Genomic DNA, 17,530 nt, shown 5'->3' on the forward strand with positions numbered 1-17,530 from the left:
TTGGCCTCCCTGAGCTATTGTTTGTGCACCAATCTTATGCACCAAAATCATGCTTTCATTTAATTTCAATATGTGTGGTATACAATGAAAAAATAAAATTATAAAATTAATTAAAAGAGTTAATTAAATTAATCTGCTCACTTGTGTAAGTTTATTGCAAACAGCCACTTTTATAAAATCATGTGAAATGTACTTAAATAGGGTTTTTAATAAATTTGAATTATATCAATAAATATTTATATGCATCATACATTATATTTGCAAACACATCACATGACCTTCTCTAATGCCCATGTCTAGAAAATATACACTCTCAATACATGAAATCACAAGTGTTGTGTAATAATAATTGTAACTCAAACAACTTTTAGAAAAGTAGTCCTGTCCAAATAGTGATATAGTGTCATGGCTCAATTTCAAATGCATGTGAAGTTATCATTTGCAGTTCAAAAAGTTCATCAATAAATGGGTAATCAGTAAAAGGGTTAAAGACCACTAATCAAGATTGTAATACACACACACACACACACAGAGAGAGAGAGAGACTGAAGGAGTGAGAGGGGAGAGGAGGAGGAGGGAGGGGGTAGGGGGGTTTGGACAGAGAGAGAGAGTCTATGCCTGTGTGTGTGTGTGTGTGTGTGTGTGTGTGTGTGTGTGTGTGTGTGTGTGTGTGTGTGTGTGACAAATCCACATTCAAACCAAACTATCTGACTTCCTGTTGGTTGGAGCTAATGACTGTAAATTAGAAAGTTGTCCGGCTTAATGAGAACAATATGTGCTCCGTTGGTGGTTGTAGTTTAAACTAACCCCCCACTTTTGTCAAAAGATGGCGCTATAGAGGGTTATGTTTTCCCCACCTGTTTCTACGGTTTTGCCCATGTCTACTGGTTGACATCTCTGACGTTTGTATCGAGTTTCATGCAATTTGAAGCATGCTAAGCATCTCAAAAGCATCCAAAATGAATATTAAAGTTTGATGCGTTGCCATGGCAACAGTGTTTGAGATATCACGATTTTTTTCACAGGTCTATATCTGCTGTGTATTGACATTACACTGATGAAGTTTGAAACAAATCGGGTAAAAAAAAGAGGGTGATCTCAAAGCACTTTGAAAGTGACACACTTCCTGCTGCCAATTGGTGGCGCTATGACTTTGACTCACAATAGTCACATCCATGTGATCAGCCTCCTATAATGAACACACAGGTGAAGTTTCATAAAAAGCAATCAATGTATGCAGACGTTTCCCTTTTCTCGCCATAAATACGTTGCCTCACCACGGCCAAACCGTTCGAGATATCAAAAATCTGCTCGCAATTTAGCATCCTCAATGTCTTGACTTCAAGCTGACCGGGTTTGGTGGTGATCAAATTAATCGCCTAGGAGGAGTATATCAAATTCCAGAGCATGCGTTTTCCAAACAACCCATAATAGCCAACTTCCTGTTGAGGTGACATATAACTTAGAGCATGAAAGTTGTTAGGCCCGATGAGGTCTTTATGTGTACCGAGTTTCATACAAATACGTGCAAGCGTGTTTGATATATGGACCAAGTTTTTAGACACCGTTCAAGGGGGCACTGTCGAGCCCCCCTGCCACGCCCGGGTACCAGCTTCTGCCCGGCCCTGATGGCCGACAATTCTGACATGTGTGCAAAGTTTGAAGAGTTTTTAAGCATGTTAAGGGCCCCAAAAATGCCTGAATATTCGAAAAAAAAAAAAAAATTATCCTAAAGAAAACAACAGGGCCTTCACATCAGAGCTCGGGCCCTAATAAACCATTGAACAATTTTCAAAATAGTTCCAAATAGTAGGTTATTTATATTACAGCTTTAATCAGCATCATAAACTAGTGATATTTGACTAAATTGGCCCCTAACAGAAAGGCTTGTAATAGGAGTCAAATGGTATAACCGGTTACACCATTTGACATTTCAATTTAAAATCAAATTTGACAGGCATTATCATGGACACCTATGTAAGCACAAAAAAAAAGTTAATACACGTTTTTATAATAATGATGATAATAATAATGATGAATTATCAATGTATTCATGGGGTCATACCATTTGACATGTATACCTAAGAATACCTTACCATACCCTAAAAATGTCAATTTTCTCATATTTTATAGACAGTTACTAACCTTTGCATGCAGCAGTTAGTGTCACCAGGGGTCCTTCTCTGTGATATAATTTCCTGTCACATGGTCTTCTTGCACAATATTAACAAAATGGCTCCTTGAATGGTGGTTACACCACCTTGACACTTCAGGATTTTGACTTGACTCACATGATTCCCCAAATTATTTATAATATTCAGAACAATGGTGTTCCATTTATTTTTATTTACTATTAAATTGTTCTAATGTAAGATTATGCCAAACTAGCTGATATGGTGTTTTATTGAGAATTTCGCCTTTTTTAAACCAGATCAATTTGGTACAAAGTTTTTACGGTTACACCACATTGACATTTTTGCAATCAATATTCTCTCAAAATTGATTAAAACCAGAAATTTTAGACTTGGTCCTCAAAAAAGAGAATTTATGCAAGTAATTTATTTAGCAATTTTAACCCTTTTAAATTTAATTAAACTATATGGACACAAAAAAATTAGCGTCACATCATTGACCCAAATACCCATGTAGTCTGATGAAATACACTGCAAGGAAATATGCGATAACAATGGAAAGAGTTGAGGGATTATGGCTCAAAACTTGGACATGAAGTATTTTGTTCCAATAATTATTACTGTTTGTAAACTGGTTCACAGGTTAAAAGGACGAAGACAGGTCAGCAAGTTTCTTTAGTGTCTCTCTCAAACAAATGAAAGCAGAACACGTCCAGGTCTGCCCCCCTCGCCACACTATTAAACCCTACCCAGATTAGTCCCGTTGAGATTTCAATGAGTTTTACAAGAGAGATCTGCTGACTCAATAATGGCATCAATCAGAACCAGAGAGCATAAAAATACCATACAATTATGATACATTAAAGCATAACAGTAACACTAATTAAATGTATAATCAAATGTAAAGTATAACATCATGGTAAAGTCTTTTGAATGTCATCAGATGATCACTGAGTGACAGCAGCTCCATCAGTAGTACTGCTTGGAAAGATGTTTCATTGAAATGATGATGAAATGTTACAAGTTTTGAAATAAATGTATATTTTCATTCCTCCAGTGATGATAAAGCAGGTTGCAAAACAAAATGAAATGGTCAAAATTCTCCTCCCCTTTTTTTTTTTTTTGATTTTGATTTTGTAAATGCCAGATACAGAGGAGGAGCCTGACAATCAGAAGGATATTTAAAGATGCATCTATTGCCTGAACACTCACTGATACGGTGAGTTTTATTTGTCAGGAAATTCATTCCGTTCATGTCGTAGCAACAAGGATTTTATTTGTCCAAACTGTATTTCAGGTGCAAATCCCACTGAATCCTCTGAGCTGGACCTCTGAAGAAACTTCGCAAACATGATTGTGAGTTTTTGTGTGTAAGAATGTAAGTAAGATTTTGTCAGACATCAAACATCAGCAGATCTTGAGTTGTGTGTCTCTCTCAGGTGTTGCTGTGTTTGTCCGCGGTGTTTCCCGTGTTGATGGGGACTGAAGTGGTCAACTCTAATTGTCTTCCTGTCGCTGACTGCTCTGATGTTTATTCAAGTGGGAAAACCAGCAGTGGTGTGTACGCCGTCTCCTCAATAGATGGACCGGTGCAGGTCTACTGTGACATGGTCCCCAGCGGAGAAAATCACAGCAAAGGCCACTGGACAGTAAGTGTTCAATTTGAGCAACAGTGTTTTATCTTGAGACCTTATTTTATTAGCAGCTGCACCCAACAGAATTTACATTTGTTGCTAAAGAAAGCCTGTCAACTTTAAAAATAAAAGCTTTTTTTAATGCTTCACACCCTGAACATCTTAATTTAAAAAGATGAATGATGTAAAATTGATGAATGAATGATTTCTGAATGTTTCAGGTGATTCTCAGGCGAATGGACGGCGAGGTGAATTTCTTTAGGCCATGGGACAGTTATAAACGGGGTTTTGGTAATAAAGAAGGCGAATACTGGCTGGGTGAGTGTTTTTGTGATGTTTTGAGCTCACCAGACACATGTTAAGGGGCTTTTTAAGGGGTAGCATAATAAAGCATTTTTAGTCATTTCTGCAGATCCATATGAATGCAAAAAACGGAAAATAAAAAGATGTTGTTGTGTAAACTTCGGTAACGCTTTAGATTACAGCCCGGAAAGTACTGCGTAATTACAACGAATTTACAGCGTAACTGTTGATAATTATAGTGTACCTATAAAGTAAGTACGTGTAAGTATAGGGGAACAATATGTAAAGTCTTGGGAATAAAGGGGGAACAACCAGGAAAATAACAAATTATTTATACTGTAAGTATTTTAGAACTAAGAGGTACTTATACTATTATGATAGACAACAATCTTATGTTTGGGAGCAATTTAGCGAGAAAGTGCACTGGTTAAGTTGTTTCAAGGCAAGTAGAAAGAACTATTGCAATCTTTTTTAATACATGGGGAAATATACTTTTGTTTCATGTAGTTACAGGGTAAGTAATTAAAAAATCGCAAACAATCTGTTATCACTCAGAAACCTTTATTTGAAAAACAACTTATTTCAAAACAGATTTAAAGTTACAACATCATTTGCTATTCTGTATTAAACGGGCTCGTATTTGTAAGAAAAATACCAAATATTTAAAAATTTTAAACTTTCGACCAACAGTCACCTGCGCGTGCATGAGAGGGTTGAGAGTTCATGCTTGACGTAACTTGAAGCGTGACGTAAGCGTGCCAAGAAACTCGCGCAAAAAGTCACACGGATGTCGGATGCCATCAGTTTTTTATTTATTTTTTTATTTTTTTTATTAATGCTCACAACAAAATACACAGAATAACAGATAATGATAATGAGAAACAAACAAGACAGAATAACAGACGGCAGTTCTCACGTGAGTTTCACATGAATCTCCCGCGAGAACGTCATGAAAGCTTCACGTTGCTCATCACAATATGCTTCGAACGCAAAGTCGACTCTCATGCAGGCGCTGGTGACAGTTGGAAGCGAAAAGATGAATAGCCTAAACCATGAGAAAATTTCTGGGTGTACTGTATTTTCTTTTAATGGGATTCCTTCTTAAGATTCATCAGATGAGAAACAAGAGGAGGAGGAAGCCAAGCAAGAGAAACAACAACAACAACAAAAAAAAAGGAACAAAACGTGTTACTTTCTGTCAGGACTTTAGAATTTGAAATGAAAAGCTGATTTTAAAAAAATGAATAATAAGTGTTGTAGACCTGTTTTTAATTAAGTTGTTTTTCAAATAAATGTTTCCGAGTCAGTGAAATCAGATTGTTTGCGTTTTGTTTATTTTTTTATTACTTACCCTGTAACTACATGAAACAAAAGTATATTTCCCCATGTATTAAAAAAGATTGCAATAGTTCTTTCTACTTGCCTTGAAACAACTTAATCAGTGTATGTACTCGCTAAATTGCTCCCAAACATAAGATTGTTGTCTATCATAATAGTATAAGTACCCCTTAGTTCTAAAATACTTACAGTATAAATAATTTGTTATTTTCCTGGTTGTTCCCCCTTTATTCCCAAGACTTTACATATTGTTCCCCTATACTTACACGTACTTACTTTATAGGTACTCTATAATTATCGAAAGTTACGCTGTAAATTCGTTGTAATTATGCAGTACTTTCAGGGCTGTAATCTAAAGCGTTACCTAAACTTCCCTTAATCTGGACCATAGTATAAATGCAGATTTATTTGGGCATTAGTTAGCCTAAACTGGTTTCATTTCATGTTTTTAACAGGTTTAGAGTTTATTCACCTGCTGACACGCAGGAATCGGTATAAACTGAGAGTAGATCTGGAGGACTTTGATGGGACGAAGGCTTACGCTGTGTACGAGTCCTTCTCTGTGGATTCTGAGGCTGATGGGTACAAACTGCATGTCAGCGGCTTTGTAGATGGAGGAGCAGGTAAAACTATCTACAAATGTTTAATTTTCCAGTTTTCAATTGTGTGACTCTAATGATGAATCTACACAAACTAGATTATTGTAATGAAGGAGGAAGAGAATGTTTTAACCATGTTTTTTTTTTTTTTTTTAAATGACTTATTTTAAAGTCATTTTATTTTAGATGAAAGTGTTTCTATAATGAAGTTTCTTGTTTCTGCAGGGGACTCTTTGAATAAGCACAATGGAATGAAATTTTCCACCTTTGACAATGACCAAGACGTTTGGAGCGGTGGTAGCTGTGCTGTAGATAAATCAGGAGGGTTTTGGTACGAAGAATGCTATGACACAAACCCCACTGGTCTGTATTTGTGGGGGAAAGATCTTAGCAGTTTTAAAATTGCAGTCAACTGGTACCACTGGAAGAACAGCTGGAAATCTCTGAAGTCCATCACCATGAAGATCAGACGTGTGATGTAGACCAGGGGTTACAAATGCTTCACGACTGCAGCTTGTGCACATATATCCACAACTATTATGCATTCATGTGGATCTTTCTTAAAATATGGTGACCAGCATGTCCCATCAGCTTTCAGTGAGGGAAAATTGCACATAAAATAATAATAATTTGACATCCATTTTCCTTTTAAATACAAATGTGTTGAAACTGGGTTCATGAGTTTTTCTACTTGCTTTGTCTGCTTTGATTTTGAAGCAATAAAGTTTATTCTCAAAGCAATATGTTGTTTTTGTGTTTTTTACGTATTAATCAACTAAATACTCAATACTCATGTGGGCTTCATATATAATTTAGGAAAATAGTTTATTCAGGGTTTCTGCAGGTTTAATGAAGGTCAGATTAAGACCTCTTCACGAGTTCACATATACATATAATTAGATAGAGAAAAGTAATGCGTATTTGGCATGCTGTCCAGGGGGAGGGCTCTGAGCTCGGAATTTTGGCCCAAACCCAGAGTACTCCCCCCGGATGTGGTTATGAGAGATAGAATTAGAAGTGAGGAGATGGGGTGGTGGAGGGATGCTGATAAACTGTCAATCGAACAGAGGTAAGTCTGCCATATATATACCTCCGTTGGTTGATTAGCTGAATGCTTTCCACCTGTGATAATTAGTCTAATTATCTGCACCTGCTCCTCCCGAATTTTGTTAATAAAACATAATTTCACGAGTTCACATATACATATAATTAGATAGAGAAAAGTAATGCGTATTTGGCGTGCTGTCCAGGGGGAGAGCTCCGAGCTGAGAATTTTGGCCTGAACCCAGAGTACTCCCCCCAAAAAGCAAAAGAGCAAAAGGACAGCCGACAGACTAAAGACCCCAAAAGACACCGAGAATTGGCGGACTGGCATTTCAAGAAGCCTGGTCGCTTGACCAGGAGAGCCCGTGTTGCCACTGACAGGAGCGTATCACTGTACCAGGCGGACGGGCCCTACTAGCCGACAAACGATGAGTAGCTGAAATTTGGAACGACCGATCGGGAGGGCTCTCGCAACATCTGATAGGAGACCAAGGCTCCGGGAGACCAATGCTCGTTGTATCAGATGTGTAAAGCCCTACCGGCCGATAAATGAGGAGCAGTATGATTTAAACTGTCCGACCGGGGGGGTCCGTGTTGCCTCTGACGGGATCGTGCATCGCCGGGTGGACGGGCCCTACCCGCCGATTGACAGGGAGCGCGTGATTTGGAGCGCCCGATCGGGAGGGCTCTGGTTACGTCCGACGGGAGACCAAGGCTCACGGCATCGAATGGGTGAGCCCTACCGACTGAAGTTTCGGAACGACCGACCAATCGAAAAATATTGGTCGATAGTGGGGTGGACGGAATTGGAATGCCCAGCCAGGAGAGCTCTCGCAGCATCTGACTGGAGTCCAAGGCTCCAGGAGACCAATGCTCATGGCATCAGACGGGTAAGCTTCGCTAGCAGACAGGCAGAAAATAAAGTGCAGAGGTTCGATCGGGAGGCTCTCGCGGCATCCGACGGGAGACCAATGCTCCAGGAGACCAATGCTCAGGGCCTCGGACAGGTAAGCCTCGCCGGACGAGGAGAGAATGAGCACTGACCGGGAGGCTCTCGGGAGTTCGATGAGAGACCAAGGCTCCAGGAGACCAATGCTCATAACATCGGATGGGTAAGCCTCGCTAGCGGACAGGCTGAAGGTAAGCATTGAAGATCGACCGGGAGGCTCTCGCTGCGTCTGAAGGGAGACCGAGTCTCCAGGAGACCAATGCTCGCGGCGTGAGACGGGTAAGCCTCGCCGGACGAAGAAGGATATCTACAAGGAAGCTGATCGGGAGGGCTCTCGCTGCATCAGACGGGAGATCAAGACTAACTGTGTCAGACGGGTAAGCCTAGCCCGACAGAGAAAGGATAAAAGGATGAAAGCTGACCGGGAGGGCTCTCGCTGCGATGGGAGATCGAGACTCGCAGCATCGGCTGTTTTTTTTTTTTAATGAGGTTATCGTCCGATAAGGGTTTGGTGGGCTTTTTTGATATGGAAACGGTTGGTCCTGATGTTGCTTTGGAAAGCATCTAAAGACCATCTTCCTAGAGCTTGAATCTGCTGCTGGGAGAGGCCTTTTTGGGCTGCTGATGTTGCTGCCCCGATGCGGAATGAATGACTGGAAAAATTTTGCGCTTAGATGCCGGATTGCTGGAGAACTGATTTGAGGTGTTTTTGAAACCAGAAACGTGTAGCAGGTTTATTGGAAGCATCGATGAAAAGAGGTTCAAGAGGAGATTTAGCCTGGGCGTTTCTGAACTTGAGATATGCTAAGACGGTTTGGTATGGTTGGATTGGAGATGAGAGGTTGAAAATGTATATATAATGGCCTTTTTTAGCTTGGTCCGTCTTGCTTTGCTTAATCAGGTAGGAGATTGTTTTGCTGTCGATTACTGAAAGGTCTGAAATGGTGGGGTGGATTTTCGGATCGAACTTTGAGGTGATTGCGATTTCGGAGCATCTGAGAAAGCCAAAAAAGGCAAGAATGAACATGGCATCGAGGGTGCGGGCAGTATTAAGGGGCTGATAACTTGTGCGAAGGGTATGGATACATTTGGTGAGGATGTCCAGCGTTATAGGTTGTGTGGAGTCAGGGCGGGAGGGCTGGGATCGTTGGATCCCTTTGATTAGGAGAGAGTTTTGCTAGTTGTTTATTTCTGCAGAGGGGGCGCCATAAATCAGTTTGTGGAAAAATTAGACACCGCTCAGATAGCCTTTGATGGACCTGACTTGGAGGCCCTTAACGCTGTTGAGATAGGAGATGAATGAGGTTACTGAAAGGAGAGAAAAATCGGGGAAATGCAAGTTATACAGTATGCGAAATGGAAAGCTTTGAAACATCTCCATGCCGTCACGTAGGATTGGATGGTTCTGGGGGAAACAGCCTGCAGGATGGCGTCGAGCGATGCATCGAGAAGGGGTTTTAATAGGTGGTTTACAGAAATATCAGTTCTGAATAAGGAGGTATGGAAGTTGGGAATTGGTCTGCTTCTGGAGCCAGCATCCTGAATTTCTGAAAAAGAAAACGAGACAGGGAGTCAGCAATCTGGTTGAGAGATGTTTAGCAATTGTGATAAATTGGTCACATGCTGAAATCCAGGTAAGACGTCTCAGCATGGGCATCAGAGCGGGTGAATGGGAACGGCCTTTATTAATGCACTGGACCGTTGACTCGTTGTCGCAGTGCACCAATATGCTGCTAGCAGACCATTCTTTCCCCCACAGGAAAGCTGCGACTACGAGAGGGTAAAGCTCAAACAGAGCTGAAGACTGTGAAAAGTCTTGTAGTTGCGGTGGCCATGGTGATGCGAACCAGCGACCTCGATAAAATCCCCCGAAACCAATTGATGGGGCTGCGTCTGTGAACAGTTGGATATCGACGGGGGAAGAAACGAGACTATTACAGAAAAAGGTTAGGCCGTTCCACTGATTTAAGAATGATATCCATAACCGGAGTTTGTCGTGGCATGCCTGAGTTACAGAAATGAGGTCCTCTAGCGCGTGAACCAAAGACGCGAGTGAGAGGAGATGCAAAATGAAAGAGCGGCCCTGTGGAATGATACGCATTGCGAAATTTAGGTGTCTGAGAAGGGATAGGAGTTCGCGTTTGGAGCAATTGGAGTTGTGTAGGAGGGTTGACGAGACGAGGATTATTCTATCGATTTTTTCTTTTGGCAAGGAAGCCTGGAATTGCTCTAAATTAATGCCAAGAAACTCGATGGATGTGGCGGGACCCATGGTTTTTTCATGGGCAATAGGGATTCCGAGCTTGGAAAAAACATTTTGGACTGTAAGGATGTGTGCTGCTGGAATGGCATTGGGTGGCGAAATGACCAGAAAATCATCTAGTAAGTGAATGAGGTGAGGAATCGCGTAATTGTTGGACAAAATCCAGCAAACAGCTTCTGAAAGCATGTCAAAAATCTTGTTTACCATTGCATCCGAATGGTAAACGTACAGCAAAGTAGAATTTCTTGTGCCAGCGTACCCCGAACAGGTGCCAAAAATCAGGGTGAATAGGCATCACTTTGAAAGCAGAGGTGATGTCGATTTTTGCAAGCCAAGCGCCTCTACCTGCGATTTTAATCATCTAGATTGCTTGATCATGGTATTTTAGAGAGAATTCGTCGAGAGGGATCAAGCTATTGATGCTTGGTAACGAGGAATTGTGCGGGGCTGATAGATCGATGATAAGACGCTTTTTACCGGAGAATTTCCTCGTAGCCACTCCGATGGGGCTGATTCGAAATATTTCAAAAGGGGGGTTGTCGAACGGGCTGATCATGAAACCTGACTCGACTTCTTCTTTGATCAGTTTGTCTACTACTCCTGGTTCTGCGAGTGCGGATTGGAGATTATTACAGATGATAGACCGAGTGAGCAGGCATTCCACGCCGGGTTTAAAGCCATGTTCGAGACCAGACAGCAGATAATTAGTAAAGTCGGCATCCGGGTGGTGAGCCAATTCGATAGAAAGACGAGAAATGTTTTTCTTTTTTCATACTTTTTCTGTTTTTTATTGAGTGATTTAGACTCCGGGCATACGTGACGAGCATGAGCAGATAAGTAAATATCTGCAGCGCTGTCTGAAGCAGCCCCCAGTGTTGAAACTGTTACAGGGCTGTCTGCTGTCTGTGAGAGGTGGGGCTCTTCTCACATCTTCATTAGCGAAGGTTGCTGGTCTTGGCACATAGCTGGTGGATTTTACTTGGGTTGTGTCCGGGCAGGGGGGAATGGAAGGGTTAATCTGTGGGCACATCATAGTAGAATGGACCACTGACCTGCATATGGCACACGAAATGTTTCTGCAGCCTAAAAACACCCTGCTGTGGAGATCGGCAATAAATCTAAAATAAATCTACGTCCGCACCTGCCAGGATCTGCGCTCGGATGTTTTGAGCCACTGGGGGGGGCTCCGAGGCGACCGCATTCGGTGGGACGGGCATTGCTGCTGCTGTGAAAAGAGAGTATGGTGATTTGGTTTGCAGGAGTGGATTGCAAGAAGCAGGGGCTGGGGCTGCGTTTGTCAGCAGCAGTGGCCTCATGCTTAAATCAGCCTCTGGGGCTTGAAAAGGAAGATTTAATGGAGCATGAAGGTGGGCTGTAAAATCTTGAGCTGAAGGCATAGGCGCCCTCGCGTTAACTTGCGCTGCCTGCCACTGAGAAGGGACGGGGTTAGAAACGTTCGGAGGGAACTGATGAAAGTTTTGAGCCTGAGTTGCCAGCATACTCGCGCTAGTGTCTGCGAAAGGGAGCTGGAGGCCACTGACAAAAGGGAGGGTTATGGACGGCGAGAAAAGGCTGAGAGGCTGAGGGGAGGCCTGTTGGCCCGGCCGCATACGGTGTTGCGGCGAGAGAAGCCGAGTAGAAATGCTGGGCTTCAGCGAGAGGCGGACTAGGTCTTATGACGGAGGCATCTGGGGCACGGCCCAGGCTCGCCGAAGGCCTGTTGCTGCGGCCCGACGACTGAGTTGAGCCAGATCTTGTGCGGGAGGAAGGAGGAGTTGAGTGAGGCGAACGTTGGACTTTGCGGGCTTTGCTCTGCCTGTTGGCCGTCTTGGGAGCTGGAGTGGACTTCGGAGAGAGGTAGGCTGACTGTAAATTGACATATAGCTCGTACAGTTCCGCTTTGTTCAGTTTCCGCGAGAACTGTACATCCGAATTTGCCAGCGCTTTCCTCAATCCTACTACTGTCCACTTCCCAATAGGTGGAATCGTTGGGACGGCTGAACGATAGGACGCCGGGGAGGTATATTGAGGTCTCGCCGGTGGAGGCGAGGGCTGAGCTCGGCGTCTAGGCGAGCGTGTAGCTGCACGGGCAGGCGGTTGGCCACGCCTGGAAGCCTGGGGCTCGGGTGCGGTGTTGGGCGGAGGAGGAGTTGTCGAGGGGCCGGCAGGTGGAGGTGCAGGATCCTCGGGGAAGTTGGCTTCGTCGTTGGACGGAGAGACGTTGATTTGAGACATGATAGCAGAATGGCGAACCGAAATGCTGATAAACTGTCAATCGAACAGAGGTAAGTCTGCCGTATATATACCGCCGTTGGTTGATTAGCTGAATGCTTACCACCTGTGATAATTAGTCTAATTATCTGCACCTGCTCCTCCCGAATTTTGTTAATAAAACATTTGAAGACCAAGTAAATAAAACCAAACTAACACAATATGTCAATGTGTTCATAAACATAGGGAGCAGAAAATGAGTTGTATTAGCAACAGTTTAAGAATGCTTTACAAAAAAACAAGAATATTGAAATAACTTCTAGTGGGAAAAAAAAAAAAAAAAAAAAGTGCTGTTCTTCTTTTCCAGTAAAAAATGTTTAAAATTTAAATCAAGATGCATTGGAAAGCAAAATGACATAACAAGTGTTGTTTTTTGAGAAACTGATAAAAATGAAGGGAGTTTACGATTAAAACAATAACAAATATCTGCCAACAGGGTCAGAAAAATCAACTTATTTCAAAGTCATAGTTCACTGACAGATACTTCTTGTAAAAATTCACTTTCTCAGAAAACAAGACTTCAGCTATCTTCATTTTGCACTTCAAGTAAATGTATCTTGATTTAAGGATATTTGTACTGGAAAACTGGACAGTTTTTTTTTTTTTTTTTTTTTTGCAGTGCAGTGCAGTGCATGCAGCATTTAATGTCATGCCTTTATGAATTTAATACTGTCTACTCTTGGTTTAAGATCTTTTTATGGCCTTCATTTGTGGAAGGGTGAATTCAAACGGTAACACTTTACAATACGGGTGCACTAATATGCATTAATTCATGCTTAACTAATGCACAGGTAATCATGTTTTAATGTATGACTCATGAAGAAATAAACCATTAATTAATGATTACTGCATCAGCAAGTAATATATGAATTGCTATTAATTAAATGCGTCATGATGTATTAATTCCTTAATAACATATTTTATTAACTAAAAGTGTAAATTAATGTGTTAACTACCACAATGGGTTGAAGCCATGTACTTCAACTTCCAGTTGTTTGCTTTAATTAATCATTAACTAATGATTTGAAAATGTATCATTATGTTATGACTTTATTTGTTGAGGCACATGACTATTAACTAATTGTTAAGTAATATGTAATTAATGGGTTTTGTGTAATGTCAGAGAATGTGTTTGAAGGATGGGTAAGACGCGCTGCACACAAATATCAGCACACCAGAATCTGAACTACAGACTGATGTTGCACTGTTTAAACTGGACCATAACAAGGTATGGACTGGCGATAGATAGAACTGAAACTTTTCCCAGCGGTCAGGCCGACTTTTGAGCAGCATGTCAGAGTCAAATTTAGATTTGTAAATGGAAAGATGCACAGTTTCTGTTTTCAAATGAATTTTGAGTGAATATTGGAAAAATTTAGTGTTTTTAAATTAGTGCATTTTACTTCTGCCATCATTAAATTGCACTGTATCAGCAGTATCTCTGCTGTCTTCTGGTTAATTGCTAAAGTTTTCTAGATACTAGTGATTTGAGCAGGTTGCAAAACGAACCAACTTCTGCTTGTGACAGCTGACTCACTGAAAGATATTTAAGGTAGGCTTACCATCACTGTAAGTTGAAGCACAACGGTGACTGTTGCTGTTTACATGTAATAAATTCTGTTAAATCAAATAAAATATCTATTTCTAAAGCTACTTTTTGTAATGTCTATTTGATGCTTTTCTCATTTAACACAATAATGACTTTAAATGATCTTTTGGGGGTAATTTCTCAGCCAAATTTGACTTGCAATTTATTTGCAATTAATTTGATTATTAATCGGCACATCATGTAATTAATTAATTTAAAAATTTTCATCATTTCACAGCCCTAATATAATCATGTGGGGGAAAAAAGTACACCCTTTTGAATTTTATGGTTTTAAGTATCAGGGCGTAATAAAAAAAAAAAATCACCTGGTCTTAAAATTGGGTAAATACAACCATGCCATTATTTATTTATCAAAAATAAAGCCAAAATGGAGAAGCCATGTGTGACAAACTAAGTACACCTTATGATTCAATTGCTTGTAGAGCCATCTTTAGCAGCAATAAGCTGAAGTAAATATTTTCTGTATGACTTTATCAGTCTCTCACATCATTCTGGAGGAATTTTGTCCCACTCTTCTTTACAACGTTGCTTCAGTTCATTGAAGTTGGTGGGCATCTGTTAATGCAGAGCTCTCTGAATGTCCCAACACTTGAGTACAGTAATCAAGTAAAATTACTCAAGTATTTTACACCCCACTAACAAAGTTAGGTATATTTTATTATAACGGTTCCAAAATCTACTGACAGTAAATGGAATGATGTACATTTTCTGTTCTCAGAGTTAGGTGACTTTTTGAGTAAACAAATAAATATTATTAATTAAAATTAAATATTATAAAATAAATTAGTGCATTTGCTTTTGTCAGTTAATTGCTAAAGTTTTTGTGGATTGAGCAGGTTGCAAAAAGAAAAAAAAAAAAAAAAAGAAAGCAGAATGAACCAATTTCCTTTTCTGTCAACTGAACCATGACTCACTGAAAGATTCTCAAGATTGGTTTACCATTGTTAGATCACTTACTTGATGAACAATGACTCTGACAATGAATTGCCTTTTTCATAACAGATGTTTTGAAATTCTTCTAACATCTTGAAATGTTGAAATTGGATCTAATGTCCCTCCAATGCCTTGCTTTATTATTTATGCAATATTGTAATTGATACAGTACTAGAACATCACTGTGTATATTTATTACATGATGCAAATGCTGTAGTTTTTTTGTAAAAAAAAAGAAAAAAAAAAAAAGAGAGAGACAGAGAGAGAGATTTTAGCACCATAAAATAATCCCCCAAACAGCTGTCAATATCAAACAAAAATAAGTGTTTTTGAATCACTGTATATAAACTACATTGACACAATCATCAGAGATTAACCAGTCAAAAGCATTTTCTAACAACTGAATCCCTTATTGAACGTATATTTGTTTGTTTTTGTTCAGGGTCACATGAGGGGCTATGCAGATGCTCTAGAGGGACATGATGGGAGGAAAAATTAATTTTAATGCTTTAGCGTTCTCTCGCAAAAGTTTTGTGTTTCCCCAAGAAACTTTGCATTCATTCCCAAAATTAGTTCTTTGAATTCTCAGAATGAGTTCTTTGCCAATGAATGCAAAGTTTCTTGGGGGGACACAAAACATGTGAGAGAAAATATATAATTTTTCTCCCATTTTATGTTTTTTTCATCATGTCTCTTTAGGCTTTTGTAGGGGTCTGATTGTTTAAAGGGGTCATGAACTGCATTGTTTTATTGTTTTAGTGCTTCTTACATCAACAATTGTCATAATTTAGAAATAAAAGGCATTTTTCCTATACCCTGATTTTACATTTAAGAAAAGTAACCGTTAGATTGCAAAGTAAGAAAGAAATTACAGTATTTTACACCTCACGAGGAATAACAGTCAATTTTATTACGGTTAATTTTCTTAAATAAGACATCCTTGATGACGTATGCAGCCTTCAAATGAGACCTCCGGAGGACACAGCCTCTGAAATGAGATGCAGCAACAGACACATGCAGCTCATCCGGACCGAATCCGGAAGCTGTGATTTGTCTCGTTCATTGAGATAATGCAGTTTAATGTGTGTTTGGGGCATCAGATATTTGGGGGAATGTTATAGGATGTTTGTCCCGTCCAGGCCGAACCGCATTTAAACGAGTCTAAACCCGCCGAAACGAGCTACAACACAGCTCTGGGGTTTAAATGTGCTTATTTAATCGATTCCGGAGTGCTTCTTGTGTTTATTCAGTGGTTTGATGTGTATTCAGGTGTGTTTATGGTGTTTTTAATAAAGGCCTGTGTGTGTGTGATTAGCCGTGTGCTAGCTGAGGCCAGCTAGTGCTTCATAAACACACACATTTACACTTCAAAACATCACATTTGACGTTAAAAACAATATTTTAGACACGACAGTTAATATTTGGGTTAATTTGTGTGGGCTGACAGGCTTTTAAACTTTTATGGCAGTTTTGACAAAGAAGTGATATAGCATCGACAGAATCACAACAGTGATAAGATTGAGGATTATTTTAATTGTATTACGAACACGAATTTGCATTAAAACCTCCATTTGTGACTAATGTTTATCATTTAAATAATGTGTGTGATGATGTACTAATGTGTGTATTGAGTCTTGTGTGAAACTTGTAACACAAGTCTGAATGAATTTAAAACTTTAGGACGAATGAACTGAATTGACTATCTAAATTTCTGATCTGATCCTTCATTAAGTATTCATTTAACTTAAATTATAGGTTTAGTTTAGGTATAACAAACTCTAGTGAGCTGTCAGTGCAGCTTTGTGAAGTTGTCAACAACTGTCAGTTACAAATTAAGTGCCAAAAATACCATAGTACCAAAACCATCATGTTTTTATGATCTTTTGGTAGCATGATTTACCTTCTGATGCCATCACTGTATCATGACTTGACTACAGTATGCTTGCTTAGTTGGGATACTTGATATTCAGCAGTGTTTTGATCTGCCTGCATTGACACCATTGTATGCAAAATGAACTGAACTGGACGATGGCTAAGAAAATACAAGTTATCACTAACGGTTTTCTTAACTTTATTTCTTAAGGAGTCTGTTGCAATCGGTTCTAGATAATCACTTTATCATTGGGTGAAATTAAACAAAAACTTCTCCTTTTATGGCATCTAACCGATGACTGTCCTATAAAGATTTGAAGGTAAGCTTTAGTGTTTTTTTTTTTTTTTTTTTCTAAATATGTCAGACACATAGGAGGATCCTGACAGTCAGAGAGATATTTAAAGAAGCATCTCTCACCTGAACATTCAACAGATTCTCAGTTCATACGGTGAGTTTTATTTCTGGTCAATTTGAAAATGGTGCAGGTCCCAGCAAATATATAATACTGTTTTTTTGTTTGTTTGTTTTTCAGGAAATACGTGTTCATATTCTACTAAATTCTGTCTAAACTGTATTTCAGGT

General features: G+C 39.9%; 1 protein-coding gene across 1 annotated transcript; it reads left to right on the plus strand.

Annotated features, from left to right (window-relative positions):
• The first annotated feature begins 3,359 nt into the window (after positions 1-3,359).
• Positions 3,360-6,730, plus strand: LOC127494345 (microfibril-associated glycoprotein 4-like). Its single transcript, XM_051860151.1, has 5 exons — positions 3,360-3,488; positions 3,572-3,781; positions 3,988-4,084; positions 5,863-6,030; positions 6,232-6,730. The coding sequence occupies exons 1-5, from the start codon at positions 3,483-3,485 to the stop codon at positions 6,486-6,488; spliced, it is 738 nt and encodes a 245-aa protein (XP_051716111.1). The 5' UTR covers positions 3,360-3,482; the 3' UTR covers positions 6,489-6,730.
• Positions 6,731-17,530: the final 10,800 nt, after the last annotated feature.

The sequence above is a fragment of the Ctenopharyngodon idella genome, chromosome 14 (assembly GCF_019924925.1).
Source record: "Ctenopharyngodon idella isolate HZGC_01 chromosome 14, HZGC01, whole genome shotgun sequence".
In the NCBI taxonomy this organism is placed as follows: domain Eukaryota; kingdom Metazoa; phylum Chordata; class Actinopteri; order Cypriniformes; family Xenocyprididae; genus Ctenopharyngodon; species Ctenopharyngodon idella.